The following is a 19,529-nucleotide window of genomic DNA, read 5'->3' as shown; positions in this document are numbered from 1 at the left end:
ACCAGCGGCATGTCCAGTGGGGTGTTCCACCATGTTGTTAGACGAGTAGCTCACTTTATTCAATTCTTATTTTGAAATACAAAGAAGTGCTCCTTTTCCCTAATTTTGAGAGCAAGGCCAGCCTGTTCTCACCTTTGTTATGTGTGAGTGAGAGGGTGTGCACAGGAGTAGAGAGAAAGAGGCTCTCGTGACTCACCTCGACGTTGCCACTGCTGGCACAGAGGAAGCAGACGACCCGTGGAGTGATTGGCACAGAGGTGATGAGGCTGAGGCCACCCGTGGCCCACACGTTTTCCACATCATGGTCCTTCTTAAAATCTACTCTGATTCTGTGCACTCCGTCGCTGGGCACTTTCTGCTTGGCGGTGCCCCCAGTCGAGGGAGTGCTCAGCAAGTTTAAAGTACTGCTCTCAGGTTTGGTGGCTAACGGCTTCTGCTGCTAGGGAGAGGGAAGTGGATGAGAGAGGGGTCAGGGATGAAGGCCAAGGGAGCATGCATGGGACTTATGGAATATAAATTCTATATCATTTTATTGTCCATCCAAAGATAGACATTTGCCTTTGGCATCGCCTTACAAGGGAACTGCAAAACATACCTTCTCTTTTGGTTTGGTGGGTTTAAGTTGTGGCGGGACAGAGCGAGGAGTCTGTTTCTTCATTTGCTTCCCTTCGGTTGCTGAGGGGACACAGGTTATAACAGTACCAACAATAGCTACTATGCCATTTAGAGCAAATCAGTGCTTTTCAACAGAGAAATGCAATTATATTATTTCATAGTGTTAACAGCAGGATATACTCGTGTACAAGGGAAAATACAATGGAAAACAGCTATTTTCTAGCTATTTCACAAAGGGGTAATCTTAACCATTACAATATGGCTCCTCCTACCTGTGTCTGTGATGGGTGTGGCCAAGCACTGCTGCTGGGGCTTCCCCTTGTGTTCTGTGGGTGGAGACTTGGGAGCCCCTCCTCCCTCCTTTTTTAGAGGCCCCTGGGTGGGCTGGGGCCTCTGCTGCGGGGGCTGGGGTGTTGGTGGGGAGGGGGAGCTCTGGGGCGAGGAAGAGAAAGGGGAGGAGGGAGGGGTAGGCTGCTGAGGCTTGCGTTCCTTCCTACTAGCAGCACCCGTGGGTGCCGTTGCAAGATGTTTATGGTCTTGCCCAAGAGCGGTGGCGCAGCTGGGGGTCTGGGGGGGCTGGTCGTTTGGGGGGGTAGGATTCTCGGCTGGGGGGAACTGCAACTGTGGCAGCGGCTGTTTATGCTTCTCCTCACCTGGCTTCGGGGGAGGGGTTTCACTCTTTTTGTGAGGGGGCTCCTCCTTCAAAGGGGGTGGGGCCGGTTTGAGACTAGGCTCAGCGCTTGTTGGGTCCTTGACGGGGTGTAGCGCCTCCTTTTTTTCTGACAGTTTGTTCTTCTTCTTGTCTTTTTTGCCTAAAAATGCAAAAATGATGCAATCCCGTCAATTACACTGAGAACTGAAGACATTGTGGATTTGTGGAAAAAGGCTTTATTAAAGACACTGACCTTTCACTTGCTTCTGGAGAAAAATCTTGGAAGGCATCCACTGCAAGTTCTGACACTTTCGGACCCTGTGACGTACACGCATACAGTCAGTCACATATTCAACATTGTGGCGTTAAATGAGTGAAACTGCGAAATTGCTCAACTCAACATAACAGGATTCTCATACTTACTTGCAACACTGCTTCTTGATATTGCGGCCCCCGAACTTGGGCTTGTCCAGGCAGTTTGTGCAGACTCCGCAGTCCTCAGGGACCTGGCAGCCAGGACACTGCCCGCAGCGCCGCGACCGCCGCCCCTTCCTGGGCACCGCCCCTCCCTCCTGGATAGTCTTGGTGTGCCTCATCACAGGCTTGATGGGAGGGGACTGGGGCTCCGCCTCTTCCGAACCCGCCACTGAAGATTTGTCTGTGGTGGGGGTGGGGAGACATTTGCAGCACACTATGGTGACACTCAAAATGTCCCAATTGGAAATAGGAAAATCACTCTTGAAACGGCGTACCAGGCCAGAAACATGAAACAGAATAAGGTATGGCCCTTACCCTGAAACGCCATGACGTCATTGAGGTGTTCGGGGAGCATTTGATTATGCGAGTGGGTCATACTTCATTACAAATATTCAAAAAGGGGACGTGCCCGTTTAACGCGGATCTTACCATCATTCCCCATGGAAGACAGGATCTTTTCTCTCTCCTCCCACGGCAAGGCACTGAGGGTGGGCATGTCGTCGGGGAACACGGCCCGGTTGCGGCCCAGGGCCACAGCGGCACGACGACACACGTGCTTGATGCGCGGCCCTCGCACCGACGTCTCCGAAGAGTCGCTCTCTTGGCTCTGGCAGAGCAAAACCAACGATATCAACACAGTATAACTTAACTTGATCGAGTTGAAGTGCCCAAATTCTGGGACTGTGTATTTCCAAGTACTTTTTAATTAAATTAAAAATACATCTATATTAACTCTTCTAAATCAGTCTCTGAAGGGGCAACTCTAATAGGGTTGTATCGTGGGAACGGAAACAAAATATGAAGCAGACAAAACACAGCCTTCTGTCATCACGCAGTGACACGTTAATTTTCCAAGCTATTGCCCATCTATACAATATTTTATATACAGCAGGTTATTAAAGGACTGTAGAATTCAGTCCGCTTCAAATTTATTTTTGTGTGGTGGAAAATCAGGTATCACCATACTGGTATCGTGACAGCTCTAATCTGTAAACCATCTTTCTCTAGGCCCTCTTCCCCGCAACAGATACACATCTTTGTTTTCTGAAGGAGAGTACTTCAACAGAATTTGTGCACGGCTGTCTGCATAATGTACAAGGTAGCTTGGCAGAATTCCCCTTCTATAACCCCCTTTCAGGGAGATTCCAGCTATCAAGTTTCAGTCTGTGTTCAAAACACTTGCAATGCTATTTATGGCAACAAAGATTCTCAGAATCATGTCAAATGATTTTATCGTGGTTATGTTGAGACAAAATAAACCAACAGAAATAGCTTAGTCAGTGAAGGGGAGAGGAACAGGGGGAGAAAGAGGGGAACTAACCTGAACTTTAGGATGGTCTGGAGACTTCAGCGACTTGCTCTTCTCGATCTTGAACAACTGCGCTTTGGCCTTCTTCAGCAGGCCCGCCACCCGCTTGTCGGCCACAGGCAGCTTCTCGGCGTGCGCAAGCATGGAACCCAGTGACGGGGCAGCCAGGGGCTTCTTGCTGCCGGTCTGCCCCAGGGGAAGGCCTGTCTGCTGGGCAGGGCCACTTGTTTTCTCCTTCTCCCCAGGCTCAGCCTCTGGCCCCCTCTCCAAGGGCCGGGTCTTTTTGGAGGCACGGCCCTTGGTCAAGATAAGGGGAATAGAGGAGTGGACTGCAGCCCTTTCTACAGGTGCTGCCTCTGTACCAGAGTCCACAGACACAGACTTCTTCCTCCCAGGTGTCTTTTTAGGAGCAACGGAGGTCAGAGACTCCTCGCCGTCCCTCCCCTCCACGGCAAACAGGCTGGGGGTCGTATTAAGAGAGGCATCTGGAGTGGACGCCTTCCCTCTCCTCTCCCAATCTTTTCTACCTTCCCTTTTGTTCTCTTTCTCACGCTCTCTGCTTTTCTCAGTCTCCCTTTCCAGCTCCTTGACTGGAGCCGAGTCCCGGGAAGCAGAGGTGCCCCTCTCTCTCCCCCCTTTCCCGGCACCGCGGCCCGTCTCCTGGGGGCTGGAAGTGAAGAGGGGGAAGAGTTGGGAAGTGGAAGAAGAGGCGGAGTTGCCGCCTGTACCGCCACCAAGGCTCCCGGCTGCTCTGTGTCCATCGGAGGAGGAAGGCCCATGTGAGGAGAGGCCCAGGGAGCCCGGTGAGAAGGTAGTGAAAGGAGCAGGCGTTAAGGCACTAGTGGGCAGAGAGCTGGAGGAGCTACAGGTGCTGCTGGCACCAGTGGAGACAGAGCCTGTCAGCAGACACAGTTCAGAGGGGGCCTTTCCTGGCGGGGCCCCTGGCTGGCTGCTCCGCGTGGTCATGGAGTGTGAAGGAGACCGGGGCTGACAACGCAGGAGTCCCAGGGTCTTCCTCCTCCTGCGTCTCACCGACCGGCCCGACTTGGGGGAGGACTGGAGGGGAGACAGCGATCCCGGGCTGCTCCCCGATGACGACTGCAAGGTGACCGACTCAAAGATGCGCGAGTGCGCCTCGCTGGGAGTAAAGCGTGGGGCGCGCAGCAGCGGGCTGCGCTTCTGGAGCGGTGACTCGAAACGGGACGAGGGGTGCTGCTGGTGGTGGTGGTGGTGCAGTGGGGAGAACAGGCGGGTGCCCGCTCCAGACCCACCGCCTTGTGCGGGGTAACCCGCTGGAGCAACCCCTCCGGCACCATGGGGCATTAGACCTACGTCTTGGGCCGTGAGAGGGGGAGGGCGGAAATTGTCAAAGATGGGCTTGCGGATAAGGCCCTCCTTTGCGTACTTAGCGGAGGAGAAGTACTGCTGCTCGGTGCGAGACCGTGATGTCCAGCGGAAGGTGGGCTCTCTCAAGATGGACCTTCGCTTGTCCTGCAGGCTGGAGAGCACCAATGACGGGCCTTGGCGAAACGGGTGGGGCAGGATCCAAGGGGAGTGGGGGTGATGCTCCGCCGTAATGGAGCCTGACTGGGCCTGCAGCGAGGGACTAAGGAGAGGGGGAGGTGGGGGGGAAGAGGAGGCGGTGGAGGCAGCCTGTTGAGAGTTGGACATCAACACTCCTGTGGCCGGACTGATGATGGCCTTCTTCCCTCCGGTGGCCAGGCTGCCTCTTCCCCTTGCCCCAAGGCTGCCCCTGCCCACACCCTGGCCTCTGCGGCCCCGCCGACCCCTCTGAATCAGCACCCGCTGCTCCGGCTCCGACAGCGGCCTGGAGGTGTGCAGCAAGTCCCCCTCCCTCTCTCCCTGGGAGGACGGGGAGTGGTCTCGCTCGGACAGGGCCTGAGTGCCCTCCGAAGCCTGGGAGTCGCACGACGAGTCGTCCAGGCTGGGGCTGCTGGAGCGGGACGACTCACCCGACGAGAGCTGGGAGGAGTGCTGGGACATGGCACTGGAGCCACACGAGGCGGCGCTGCTGCTGAAGCGCCCATTGCTGGTGCCGTTGTTGCAGCGGTTGTTGAGCAGACTGGCCGCCACGGCCGTAGCACTGCTGGCTGCGATGGTGGTGGGGGGAGGGATGGTGTCGACCGGAGCTGCGGTCACGGCGGTAGTAACTGCAGCTGTAGACGCCCGCATGGGGGAGGAGGCCGAGGCAGACTGGGGGGCAGCGACAGGGTGCGGGACAGCATCAAACCGTGCCATCTTCATGTGGGGGTGAGGGGCCCCGAAGCTGCCCTCGTCCTCGATGAAGCGCTTTGGGGTTTTGATGATGCGCAGTGAGACGGTGCTCACCACGGGCATGATGAACTGCCTGATGTTCTTCAGCTGCGTTCTCCTCCTCTTCCGGATGCCTGCCTCCATGCCTGCCCCCCCCTGGCTTCCTATGGCCACTGCCTCCTTCTCTAACAGTTTCTTTTTCTGCGCACCTTTCTTAGCGCGCTGCAGCAGCTGCTTGGCGATTGCGGCATCAGTGCGTTTGGAGGGGGGAACGATCCGCACGGGATTGACGTGGCGAGGGCTGGTTCTCAGGTTCAGCGGCCTGCCCAGCTTGGAAGGAGAGGATTCGGCGAGCGGGCTGGAGGGCGGGGAGGAGCTGTGGACGCCGGGGCTGTCGTCGTCCTCAGCAACGTGGGACGCCCTGAGCTTAGACTGCTGTTGAGGAGTGTGGGGGTCCCTATATCTGTCCCGGCGGACCCTGAAGGCCTTTTGTTTGGTTTCATCTGAACCAGAGGCTTGGGCAGCAGCCTCGACTTTGCGGCGCTCAGCAGAGGGAGGCCGTCCTCGTCTGCGCCGAGGCACGCCGGACACCGGCAAACATTTCCTGGCGATGGCCTTGAGCCGCGACTTGAGCGGGCTCAGTTTGACCTCGCGCAGCCGCTTCAGTTTGGTCACCTTGGACACACGGCTCGCTTTGAGAGGCTTGGCCTCTGTGTCGTGCTGCACGGAGCCCAGAGGCACGGAGCCCTTCCTCTCCTTCCCGTCCTCGGCCCTGTCCTTGCAGTGTGCAGCTGTGGAGGCGTGCTCCTGCCCCACCTGCCTGCTGTCATTGTTGTTGGCTGCATGGCTGCGGGCCTCCCAACTCCTCTGTGTGACAGAGGCTGGAGGACGGCCTCTCCTCTTCTCTCCGGAGCCAGGCGGCCTCCCGGGTAGCCGCTTGGCCTTCTCCGCAAGCCGTTCCTGGCCCTCAGGTTTCCCCAAGACAGACGAAGGGGAAGGGCTGGCGCCTGCGCCCCCTTTCTGTGCAGTCAGGGCTCGTGGGGGTCGGCCTCTGGGCTTCTTCTCCTGCGTGGGAGTAACTGGTATAAAACAGAAACAGAATGGGTTTCAAATAAGTGGGGCTGAACTACAAAACACTACTTCTAAGAGAACGAGATATTGATTGTGATTGTACACACAAAACTGTGAACACCTTCTACTAGATGTTGGAACATTGTTGCAGGGACTTGCTTCCATTCAGCCACAAGAGCATTAGTGAGGCCGGGCACGGATGTTGGGCGATTAGGCCTGGCTCGCATTCGGCGTTCCAATTAATCCCAAAGACGTTCGATGGGGTTGAGGTCATGGCTCTTTGCAGGCCAGTCAAGTTCTTCCACACCAATCTCGACAAACCAGGCCTAATCACCCAGCAGTGCCCTTCACTAATGCTTGTGGCTGAATGAGAGCAAGTCCCTGCAGCAATGTTCCAACATCTAGTGGAAAGCCTTCCCAGAAGAGTGGAGGCTGTTATAGCAGCAATGTTCCAACATCGAGTGGAAAGCCTTCCCAGAAGAGTGGAGGCTGTTATAGCAGCAAATGGGAAACCGACTCCATATTAATGGCCATTATTTTGGAATGAGATGGACGAGCAGGTGTCCCCATACTTTTGGTCATGTAGTGTACATAAATAAAATAATCTCACCTGCCAACGTCCTTGGCGGACTCTGTTTTCGTCGGTGTTCACTGAGTGTACCAAACCCTCCAAATGCTCCTTCCTATGGAGGGAAAATACAAGAAACACATGAAATATGGCCAAAATGTTTTCTGAAATACTTCAACCGAATAAGAGAATTTAAATTTTTTTACAGGTCAAAGTGATGAGTGAATAACAGATTCAGAATTCAAAAAGGCTCCACCCAAACCACAATGTTCAGGCCTAGCTCTACACTTCAGTCATCCCATACTGAAACTACTCAAAACAAGGACAGAGTTTAGTCCCCTTGACAATAACGGCAGTCCAATCTCACACTCGCCTGGCTGCTGACTCATTCCAGTTGGGTTCCAGTCATTTTGTTTCCCTATGCTTTCCAGATTTGCTGCCTAAAGCGGATGGAGAAGGCTCAGTCAGAATGCTAGACATTCTCAATTTGAAACTGTCCAACTCAGAGCTGAGTAACAGACGGTGCCGCCAAAACCACAAGTCAGCAAAGTGTGTTTAAATCATTTCTGCTAGTTCGTTTGGACAGATCGATAGGACCATGTGGGTTTTAGCTTGCTTGAGCCTGCTAACTGAGAGGAGTGTTAATTTACCCGTTTCCATACATTTTATTTTAAAACATTTTACAAAGTAGTTGTTTAATCGAACTGCTTAACGATTTCTGTGCATGGATTTTTTTATATTTTTTACAAAAATTATAATCCTTACAGGAAAATGCCATGGGCACTGTCAGATGTGTGGAGACATTTTACTGCAGTTAATGTAGAAGGAAAAGCTGTGCACATTTGCAAATACTGTGACAAATCACATGTGAAGAATGCAAAGATGCATAATCTGGCCAAGTGCATAAAGTTCCCTCAGCACTCACAACAAGCAACCTCTGACAAATTATGAATCAGCCACCTTATCGATAGCAACAGCTCATGATCCTCATGGAATCCAAAGTTGACTCAATGGAGGAACGCAGTCAAAGAAATGCTAATGAATGTCTTGCTCGCACTGTCCATGCAACTGGTTCACCTCTGATGCCACAGGCAATGTGTATTGGAAGCAATTTCTGAATTTTCTTTGCCCAGCATACACCCCTCCAACCAGACATGCTTTATCTACTCATTTTCTGGATTTAGGGTTCTAGTACATTTACATTTAAGTCATTTAGCAGACGCTCTTATCCAGAGCGACTTACAAATTGGTGCATTCACCTTATGACATCCAGTGGAACAGCCACTTTACAATAATGCATCTAAATCTTTTAGGGGGTGAGAAGGATTACTTATCCTATCCTAGGTATTCCTTAGAGGTGGGGTTTCACGTGTCTCCGGAAGGTGGTGATTGACTAGTGAAGGTCAAGCAAATCAGAGAAAGCAGGCTGTATTGCAATCATCTGATGGGTGGTCAAATGTTTGTGAGCAAGGAATAATGAACCAGATCATCTTCACCCCTCAACCGTTATTCTACAAGAACACAGACACAAGGGACAGACACACCGGTCTCTATATTGAGGATGAGCAGAAGGCAGTCCATGAATTTGGACCACAGAAGGTATTTGCACTGGTGACAGACAATGCTGCGAACATGAAGGCCTCTTGGTCAAAAGTGGAAGAGTCCTACCCTCACATCACACCCATTGGCTGTGCTGCTCATGCATTGAATCTGCGCCTTAAGGACATCATGGCACTGAAAACAATGGATACACTCTACAAGAGAGCCAAGAAAATGGTTAGGTATGTGAACAGTTATCAAGTTATAGCAGCAATCTACCTCACCAAGCAAAGTGAGAAGAGCACCACATTGAAGCTGCCCAGCAACACCCGTTGGGGTGGTGTTGTCATCATGCTTGACAGTCTCCTGGAGGGGAAGGAGTCGCTCCAAGAAATGGCCATATCACAGTCTGCCGATATGGACAGCCCCATCAAGAGGATCCTCCTGGATGATGTATTTTGGGAGAGAGTGGTAAAGCAGCCTGAAACCTATAGCAGTAGCCATTGCACCGATTTAGGGAGACAATGCCATCCTGTCTGAAGAAATCCATACTGCCCTGCCCACTTCCCTGTTGCTCCAAGCAGACGAAACCACAGTTCTGAAATACATCAAAAAACATGAAGACTTCTGCCTGAAGCTCATTCACACCGCAGCATACATGTTGCGCCCCAAGTATGCTGACAAGAGCATCCTGTCTGGTGCAGAGATCAACAAGGCCTATAGTGTCATCACTAGCATGTCTCATCACCTTGGCCTGGATGAGGGCAAGGTTCTTGGCAGTCTGGCGAAGTACACTTCCAAGCAAGGGCTTTGGGATGGAGATGCCTTGAGTTTTTGCATCAGAGAGGGGAAATTCTCTTTAAATAGTGAGGAGTATTGTTTGGTAACTACAATTCTTTGGTAGGTACATTTTTCTGAACATAACTTAACTGGAAGATGTTCTAGCCAAGAGGTGTTTTGCAAACATATGGGCATTAATTCACTTGTTCCAATTTATTCTGTATCCCGAGAAGGTACCAAACAAATTAATCACATCAAGAATAGCTGGGATACTAGGTTGGGGTTCTTTTACATAGAGGAGAATGTCACCTGCGTATAGTGAAATCTTAGACTATCTTTAGTATTATAGCCGTGTATTGCTGCATGAGATCTGATCACCTGAGCAAGATGTTCAATAATTAGAGGAAAAAGCATAGGCAACAGCGCACAACCCTGCCTTGTCCCTCTGAAAAAGTTCAATCGGGGCGACAATGATTGGTTAGTGAGTATTCTCGCACAAGGGTTCCTATATAAAACCTGGATCCAATTTATGAACCCATCTACAATATTACATTTCTGTAGGACCTTGAATAGATAGGACCCCTCAACTTGTTCAAAGGCCTTTTTGGCATCAAGAGATATAACGGCAAGGTCCACGTTAGGTAACCCCTACGAATACATAATGTTGAAGAGGCGCCTGAGATTAACAGAAACTTATTCTTCAGAGATAAAGCCGGTCTAGTCCAAATGGACCAATTTGCCCATTAAAATGCTAAGCCTGTTAGCCAGAGTTTGTGCAAATATTTTGGCCTGTATTAAGGGGAGATATTGGTCTATATGACCCTACCTCTTCCGGATCTTTACCCTTCTTATGTATAACTGTAATGAACGCTTCGTCCAAAGTAGATGGGAGAACTCCATCCTCACTGGCCTGAAACAACATTTTGTGCAGGTAGGGAGAGAGCATGTTGCTGAATCTTTTATAGACTTCACCAGGGTATCCATCTGGGCCCAGGGTCTTGCCACTCTGTAGAGATTTAATTGTTTTGCAAATTTCTCTAAGAGATATTTCCTTATTCAGGAAGTTGGAATCTTCCTGGTTCGGGGCAGGGAGATTACAGTCCTCCAAAAAGTTTTGCATAATTAAGGGGTTAGGATCCGCTTTAGATGTGTATATAGAGTCTCGTAAAACTGACGGAATCTGTCATTGATGTCTTTTGAGGGAAGAGAGTAATTCCCCAGATACAGATTTAACATTGTGAATCAGTCGGTGACTCACATGTTTTCTAAGTTGTCTGGCGAGTAATTTGTGTGATTTGTCACCAAACTCAAAATATTTTTGCTTGGCATAGAGAAAAGATTTAGCAATTTTAGCTGTGAGAACCTGATAAATTACCTCTAAAATTGGAATATTAGGTTTCTCCATAGATGGATGGCTAGCTAGCACTTTCACTATCCAGTAAGTGAATTTGTTGTTCCAATTTCTCTGTTTTGCCTACTCCTGGCAGCCTGAAAGGAGATGATACAGCCTCTCAGATAAGACGTCAGTGTTTCCCATCCTCTCGTTTGTAGTTCCAATGGTGGCCTGCATAACATGTAACTCAAAATAGGTAAGTGAGGGGCCTCCCGGGTGGCGCAGTGGTCTAGGGCACTGCAGTACCACCAGAGACTCTGGGTTCGCCACAGCCGGCCGCGACCGGGAGGTTCGTGGGGGCGACGCACAATTGTCCGGGGTAGCCAACCAACTGACATTGGTCGGGTTGGAGGCGCGCTGTGTTAAGAAGCTTGGTTGTGTTGTGTTGTGATGTGTTTCGGAGGAGGACACATGGCTTTAGACCTTCGTCTCTCCCGAGCCCGTACAGGAGTTGTAGCGATGAGACAAGATGTTAGTAATTACGAACAACTGGATACCACAAAATCTTCACGATCAGTTTATCACCTACACCCGAGCAGTATCCAACTGACCACCCCCCCCCCTCAACAAATGGGAGAGAAAATTAAATATAAACTGGCCGATGGCCGATGCCAGTTTAAAAATAAACTGGCCGATGCCAGAACTGCACGGTGCGACCTGAAACAAGAGGTAAAACAAAAATAAAATCTCAACAGTAAGTAGAATCTCACGATTCTAGAAATTCTAACATATGAACTGAGGAGTATCCCACAAATAAAGTGTTCACCAAGGGTCCCACCTTGGTGTTGGAGGACATGGACTCTGTCTGACTAAACCTAAACAGAATAAGTTACAACTTAATACTTAAAATGACTTAAGTGTCATTTTAGGTAAATCCCTGAGATAAGCATAGCAAGATTATATTGCTAAGCAATGCCGGTCTAAACATAAACCATCAGCAACCGACAGTTTCTCTCTTCTGTTACATTTACATATTGTGGGTTAGGAGATCGGAACAAGGATTTCCCTAAATTAAAATGTACCCCCATTCAAAAAATAATTAATTACATACAAGTATAAAAGGTTTAGGTTTCTGTCTCCATATGATATGGTAAATATATCAAATGCAAAAAACATCTACATTTAAATTTCATTAATATGCATATATTATCGTTAATTTCCACGGAAAGCTTCCACCTCTGATTATTCCCCAAAATGTGCAACCCAAAATGTGCAGGAGTCACGTTAGTGTTCAGAAATCTACATTTCCAAACGCAGATCATACATTAAAAGCGTGTTTTTATCTGCATTTTAAACCATTTCACCTGCGTTTTATATTTTATTAAGCCATTTCACCTGCGTTTTATATCGTTTTTTGTTGTTGCTTCGATAGAAAGTTTCCGGTGCCGAACAGAAGTTACAATAAGAAGCATTTAAGATCTGTGTTTACAAAACGCAAAATATTTATCTTTTTTTTCCCCTGGGTGAAAAACTCAATTCTGCATTAACAGGACCCCTGTCAAGTAAGGGCTTTTTAGTAGCCAAAAGGAAAATTGCCTATATGCCTAACTCAATGTTGCATGTAGCATATGATGGTCACAGACAGGTATTAGGCTACACAGATGTATTTAATGATGTCCATGGCACCGTTGAGCATGATATTTGTTTTTCATCACTTCCAGGAAGTCCCCTCAGGTCACACAGGTAGCCTTAGCAATAGCAGTTGCTAGGCTGCCTGACATCAGCTGTGATGTCACCCACTCAGTCATGTAATCTTTGAGAGGGCCTGATGGGACTCATCTCCTGACATAACACACACACACACACTTAGTAGGATACTTATTTTAATTTCCTCAAATGTTTCACTCTTGCCTAATGTTGAGGTAAGGCACAGTGAACGAGGCCATCTCTAGCGATAAGAGTTACCTGAAGGAAATAATTCCAAAGCTACGCAGACAGCATGTTAACCATGACTCATAGTGAGGTCAACAAAATCCAATGGAGCTCTCAGTTGACTAGGCTGCACCTCAAAATGGAACCATATTTCCTGTTTAGTGCACTAGTTTTGACCAGGGCCCATAGGGCTCTGGTCAAAAGTAGCACACTAGATAGGGAATAGGGTGCCATATGGTTCCCTTGTCTACAAGTATACATGATGATGGTGGACCTAATCAGTGCAGTCTCTACAGTGGGGTGTGGGATGTTTTTTATCAGGATATAAAACAAGTCACTCATAGGACCAGGAAGTGTGTCCTTGGATTGATTCAATTAAAGAGCTGCTCAATTGGAATTGGACAGAAATTGAATATTATTCAGTCTCCAGGACCCTCCATTTGTAATTACATCTGGGCCACAGGATGAGTGTGTAACAGTAATTATAGATAAAACAGGAGGCAGACAGAGTCAATGTCCTCCAACACCAAGGTGGGACCAGCAAACTTCCATTTATATAGCACAAGTATTGTCATTTATGACTGTCAGTACTACTGACCATTAGACTTGGGCAACTGGGCAAGTTGAGAGGCCAAAGATATCTCATACATGCAGGTCAGACACATAGGCCTTAGATGCCCACCTTTGCATGTCACCGTAGCGATGCCTTAACATAACTAGCCACAGTCCATAAAGCATCCCCAGCATCCCCACAGGGCTGGTGAGATGATTAATATCTCAGAGTTCCTCTGGAAGTCTTTAGTGTCACTTCTCGTGCCAGAGGGGTAGGGGTGTGTCATTTCATAATCTTTATTTATAGAAGAATATGGGGCTGCAGTTTAAGTCCCTTCGGCCCCATTTGTAGAGCAGCTGCTGTCGAGGAGTCCACACTAGTCTTAACTCCAACCTGAATAGCACAGCCAACTGTTAATGTCCCATATACTATTAATATTGTGATCAGGCAACATTCAGTCAGCGGCAATTTCATTTGGAATACAGCCTAGGTTTTTGGTGATGACGACAAGTGTCGATTATTTGCAATATAGTAGCAGCCGCTAATTTTGACTCTTTCAATCTAGCCATCTCTTACTTCAACTCTGACAGACTGTGCTACAGTTCATACAGGCAGCATTTCTCGGAATCTTCTCAGGCAAGTTGCTATAGGTGTTGGTTGGTTGGAGAGTGCTAAGGGGGCGGAACGTGGAACGGAACGCGAGTAGCTCGATGACATCACACACACACACTCCACCCTCCGCATGAACCACACCGCAAGATGTAAACAGAGCCAAAACAGGAGAGGGAAGGAGGATAGGCAGAAAAGCATGGTGTGTGTGTGTAAGGGGAGCAGCATCTTGACCACCTGGTACAGCAACTGAGCCTGTGCATGTTTCCAGGGGGACTGCGAGCATGAAAAGGGGATGAACACTCTCGCACAGACACAATCAAAATCCCAATCTAAACAAGCTAAATCCCACACACACGCCTCTCACTCCCCCATGCAGCCAGCCATGCGCACAAACTCGCTCCACGCCCACAGGCAGGGCGGGGAGAGCAGTGTGCTGTAAAACCAAAAGGGTCTATGGGCTCGCTAGGACAGGGGTGGCAGGTAGCCTAGCGGTTAAGAACATTGGGCCAGTAACCAAAAGGAAGCCGGTTCGACTCCCCAAGCCGACTCGGTGAAAAATCTGTCTATGTGCTCTTGAGCAAGGCCTTAATTGCTCCTGTAAGTTGCTCTGGAGCATCTACTAAATTAATCAAATGTAAAGTGTAGTAAACAAAGAAGCAGGCCAGGGAGAGAAAGGTGGTGAAAGGTAGCATGCATAACCTAGTCAGAAGAAAAGCTTGTGTAGTGTACTCAGACTGTCCATATTTTTTTAGCCCCTGCTTCCTTTTGTTTCCCCATCCACAACATGCAAATTTTAACCTACACTACCACATCATGCATTGACAAGTGTTCCCTCATAGATTAGTTAAGACAGAGCAACAGGTCCGACTCATAGCGGAGATGTTCATGTTTCGTCTGCTAGTTGGGCCTGTCCCCTGCAAGCGCAGAACCATCCGACCGGATGTAAAAGTGGTTTGAGGTATTCTGTTATGAATCACTAGTACGTGGGTGTATATTTGGCCAGGTGAGAAGCCCAATTATGATTGTTCCATAAAATCGGATGATAACCTGAAAAAAATAAAACCCCAGTTAGTAGTGATGTTCAGCTAAATGTTTATTAAAATGTATTTGCCTAGTTTCAACAATTTAATTTCAACGATAATTTTAAAGACCAGGCAAAGAAGAAAGGTCCCTGTAGTAGCTCCCTTTAAAAAAAGCAAGGTAAATAAGAGTCACAGACAGCTGCTCTGGTCATCAGGGCTGCTGATCCACACACACACACTCCCTGTAACCTCCACATCAAGTACAAAAACCGATCATTAACTCTCAGCCCTGGGATATTTAAAAGCGGTAGAAATCAGCTCCAAACATCCAGGGAATCTAAATGTCTAGAGAACCTCAAGTCCCCTTTAAATACAAGCACTGTTAAGTTAGTTTTAACTTTGATGCTTTCCTCATAATTCTAAACAATTCCATGCGGTATAATCTTGTGAGACATCTATCTGCCTTTTGCCTGTCCTTGTATATCAAGTGATGTACATCAGACTGTCCTTGTACATCACTGCACTAACCTGGGACTGTGATGTTAAACCCCAAGTCAGTGGCGAGAGACGGCAGAAAAAAATATGTATGCCGAGATAAAATGTTCAAAGAAAGTCTCGAAATTGTGAAAGTGGTCAGGGAATAAGATCACGATCACAGGGAGAACTTAATCTGTTTATTTAACAATTGAGATTGATGCAATGAATGTCGGGCAGGATAAAAATGGCATGATATTTTGTACTTCACAACTGTATTATTTAATGGGGGCTATAAGACTAAATCCAACCAAAAACCAATAAATAAAACAATGGCCTAGAGCTGGGTATGGACACATTGGCCTAATGATCATATTCTCATGATAGTAATTTGGAACAGCCAAATTAAAGGGCTAGAGGCTTCACTCCGATTTAGTATCGATACTCCATCCCTCCTTTGAACTTCAATTGGGGAGATCATACTGTATATGCCCTTGCGGTGACACATTCTTACTAAAAGGCGACTGGGGAATTCCTCTCAGGTGGCTCTGGCCAATGACTCACAATGGTGGGCCTCTGAAGAATTCGACAAACTCAAGAAAGAGGAATTCTGAGTGTCCCACAAAACTTCATATTAGTCTCTCTCAGGTGCCAAAACACTAGATTAAAAAAACAACATAGGTTCACATCTGCCCACACACACCGACAAGGAGATGGATCGATGGCTCATGTTCCCAACACCTCACTCTCACGGGGCAGGGAGAGGCAGCTCCAACCGGCACCCTAATAAAAACAAAGTTGAGGACACACCTCCTGCGAGGTGGAATAAGGGACATAAAGTCTGGGGGACCAGCCCCAAACAGACACAATTGACGGCTTTCTCACAGCTCTGAAAGCAGAGGCAAAAATCCTTTGGTCGCCTGCTAGAGCAGAATAAAGCTGTGGATGGGAGGGCCTGTGACTAATTCTCCTCCCAGCATAGTCCCTGGGGGAGGAAGCGTCGCTCTTCCCCTTTGATATCCGTGCCTGTGCTCTTTCAGCCGTCTGCACTTCATGAAAGCTGGAATAAAAGCAGACAAAGCTCTGCCATATAAATAGGGCAAACACCTGCTGGACCCATTCCTCCAAACACAAAATTGAGCAAAAACCAGTGGGGCAAAGTATTCCCTCTGATAACATCTACTTAGCTGCACTTGTGTGAGGGATTGACATCGGTCTTAATCTGAGCCAAGAGAGAGACGGGTTCAATTCCAAGACAAAACAACAGCGAGACAGATTTTTTTTTTTTTTTGGGGGGGGGGGCAAACAAATGTCCCCAAAAATACAACTATGACAAATGGGGGCAAACAAATGTACCCAAAAATACAACTATGACAAATGGGGGCAAACAAATGTACCCAAAAATACAACTATGACAAATGGGCGCTTAAATAAACAACCATCATTTGACTGGATCAATAAAATAAATTGTTTAAAAAAAAAACTAAATTCAATAGCCTACAAACGCTGCCATTTGAACAACAATGGTCTACAAGCCCTCTTTTGAGGGATTCCAAAAGGCTTGGCTAATATATTCCAAAGTGGCAGCTGTCAGAAGAAAAGTTCAGCTCAGACAGCCCCTGTGTGGCTGAAGTGGATACGGGTCTGCCTGGAAGGAGGGGCTCAGCGTCCGGCTGCTCTGTGAGCTCAGCAGGCTGTGATGAGCAAGAACAATCCTGCCCAGGCGCAACATCCACTCTGAATGAAATCAAAACTCTGTGTCTACAACTTCCACGAGCGGCAAGTTCCACTGGGATTTTGGCCCCGTCCCACCGCATCCCAGATAGTGCGTTCCCCCCCTCTTTGTGTGTCTTGGGATAGAGGGAGAGGGACATGTTGATCCCCCTTCCTAAAGTGTTAGCCCAGGCAGGGGGACTCATTTCTATAGTACTGGCCAACATCAAAGTAGATTATATTAACCTTTCTGGTAATCTACTAGTGATGGTACGAGGTGTACACACACACAGGACAGAATAGGCGTTTCCAGTTTCACAATAGGTCTTATGATAAATGGCTCATTGAAATCACACACACACACGAGTAATGGACTGGAGAACACAGAATCTAATCTAAACATCAAATCTGAATAACACCAATAAGTACTCTAATATAACAGTACATCTTACAACGTTGATAAAGTGGTGAGTTAACCTCCCGTGTCCCGATCTACAACACTAGGGTCTACATTTACACTGCACTGAACGCGTGCTCTTCATGAAAAAAGAAAGATGGTAAACCTAACGCACCCCCACAATCACAAGGTCCGTCAAAAAGGCTCCTTATTGTAGCTTGCGAGCTCATTGTACTAGAAATATTACATTTGGAGTAACACGCATCAAACATACATGATACTGGCGAATCCTTCAGGCCACCAACAATTGTAGTTCGCCAGCACGTCATCATATGTCCACAATTCCGACATTATTTTGGTACTACGCACTGTGTGTAGAGGGGGGAAACATGTCCACCTCCCATTTTCCTATGTATCAGCGATAGCTAGTTACGCGTAGTAAGTGCGTAGCGTGGTAGAGGTTCATGAGCTAAACACTTAGCCAAAATGTGCGAGTAATACTACAACCTAAATCCATCACCTAGCGAGCTAAACAGACCATTAGTCAAACACAAATCGCTAATAACGTCATTTCCAACTAGCGCCTAGCAACTTTAGATGCGTGGATCAATGCAGAAAGATGAATACATGCTAGCTAGCTGATCATTTAGGCAAGGTAAATAGCCTCGTTCTAAGGGTTAGCCAACATTAGCATTATGCACTGACACCTCCCAGCAAGCTAGTGACAACCGTAGCTTCTTGAACGCGTCAATATCGGCGTTTAATGCTAAGCTAACTAACGCGTGTAACGTTACCACGCTAGGGCAATTCAAACGAGGAGAGTATAAATTACGTTAGCTAACCAGGTGCCTTAGCAAGTATCAAAAACATGAAGTTCAGGTTCCCTGTCCTCCCGAAGTTGACATGTTTTGTTTTCAAACAGGAGCCTCGCTCGCTAACCGGGAGGTCACATGCGACTGTAAGTCAATGTAACACTAACATCACAGACAGTTAAAAAACGGACATAACGTTAGCTAAATAACGATGAAGTTAGAAAGCTGTTAAGCTAGTTATACTGTAGCAAACTGGCTCGTAAAACCTAATTCTGAAATCTGAAGAGTTGATTGTGATATATGATGCTCTCTCTACAAGTCACCACCCCACAATTAAGCCAACGAACGATGGCTTAGCTTTGGATCCCGTCCTTCAATTTTCGCCTCTGTGGCAATATTGGACAACCAGAGTCAATTTATTCACTTTGGCCAAATTGTGGCTAGAAAGAGAGCAGGCTACTTTTAACTCTTTGCAACATCAGCACCGTTAGTGCTACTCGGCTAACTAACGTTACTAATCCTACACGGGCATCCTTGTTGTGACTTGTGTGGTTCATCACTGTAAATTGGGTAGTAATAGCAGCACATGGATTGAAGCATGTCGATGGGCTTGATACCCAGTGAGGGGATGAAGGCCAAACAAAAAGTTGGCTTATTGGCGTTGACAAGTTAGGTCACACTCCTAACACCGCATACAGAGGCAGCATCATCCAACTCCTTGGTACTAACGTTACTGTTTAACATTGCTAGCGAGTGTGGGCACTTAATGTTACCTTCCTCCTTGAAGCTATTAAACGTTAACAAGTTAGCTAACAACCAACCACAATCAAGTTGGTGTTTCGCTTACCTCCCCGCTGCTTGAACCACTCGACTCTCCCAAAACATCCCGAAATGTCTGCAGGTTGCAACCGATAGCAGATGAGACCTGTAACGCTGCATCAAAGCCGGGCCCGAGCCCAGCCGTGTTCGGGTGGGTCCCAGTGCCACTTCGGAGGGAGGCCGTGACCCGGATTCGGCCCGCTCTCCTCCCGGTGCCTAAGTTGCTGCTCCCTCCGGGCCGAGCGGGGAACCGCCACCGACAGCTGTGCGCCATTTTACACTATGCCTGTCTGCCCTAAGATCAGAGAACTCAGTGGGCGTGGCCCTGAACCAGCATTTCGCATAATCCCCAACCACTCACCAACGTGAAAAACATCCGTAACCATGTTGCGGGGTGGGCATAAAGTGGCCCCGAATACGCATTTCTTCAATGTTCCTAGTCAATCAGTTTATAGCCAAAGTTTAACTAAACACGTTCCAGGGCCGTGCCGAAAAAACACATAACAGTTCTAAATTGACGCTTGATCCATCTCAAAAATCGGATTAAATTATTGAATACTTATTGACTCAAGACATT

At 48.0% G+C, this 19,529-nt stretch overlaps 1 protein-coding gene across 4 annotated transcripts in view; it reads right to left on the bottom strand.

The window, feature by feature from the left end:
* The window catches only part of LOC118386248 (histone-lysine N-methyltransferase 2A-like), a 43,356-nt gene extending 24,123 nt beyond the window's left edge, over positions 1-19,233 (bottom strand). For 2 of the 4 annotated variants that reach the window (XM_035773835.2, XM_035773843.2), the window contains exons 1-9: positions 18,981-19,233; positions 7,009-7,081; positions 3,066-6,406; positions 2,174-2,351; positions 1,691-1,925; positions 1,521-1,585; positions 888-1,427; positions 596-675; positions 197-439 (exon numbers count right to left, since the gene is read on the bottom strand). In XM_035773835.2, the coding sequence (XP_035629728.1) occupies positions 197-439; positions 596-675; positions 888-1,427; positions 1,521-1,585; positions 1,691-1,925; positions 2,174-2,351; positions 3,066-6,406; positions 7,009-7,081; positions 18,981-19,226 (5,001 nt within the window). In that variant the 5' untranslated portion in view covers positions 19,227-19,233. The remainder of the gene's footprint in view (positions 1-196; positions 440-595; positions 676-887; positions 1,428-1,520; positions 1,586-1,690; positions 1,926-2,173; positions 2,352-3,065; positions 6,407-7,008; positions 7,082-18,980) is intronic. The other 2 variants (XM_035773851.2, XM_035773861.2) reach the window with 1 other exon arrangement.
* Positions 19,234-19,529: the final 296 nt, after the last annotated feature.

Source organism: Oncorhynchus keta, chromosome 1, assembly GCF_023373465.1.
Source record: "Oncorhynchus keta strain PuntledgeMale-10-30-2019 chromosome 1, Oket_V2, whole genome shotgun sequence".
Lineage (NCBI taxonomy): Eukaryota > Metazoa > Chordata > Actinopteri > Salmoniformes > Salmonidae > Oncorhynchus > Oncorhynchus keta.
This window is presented reverse-complemented; position numbering and strand designations above follow the sequence as displayed.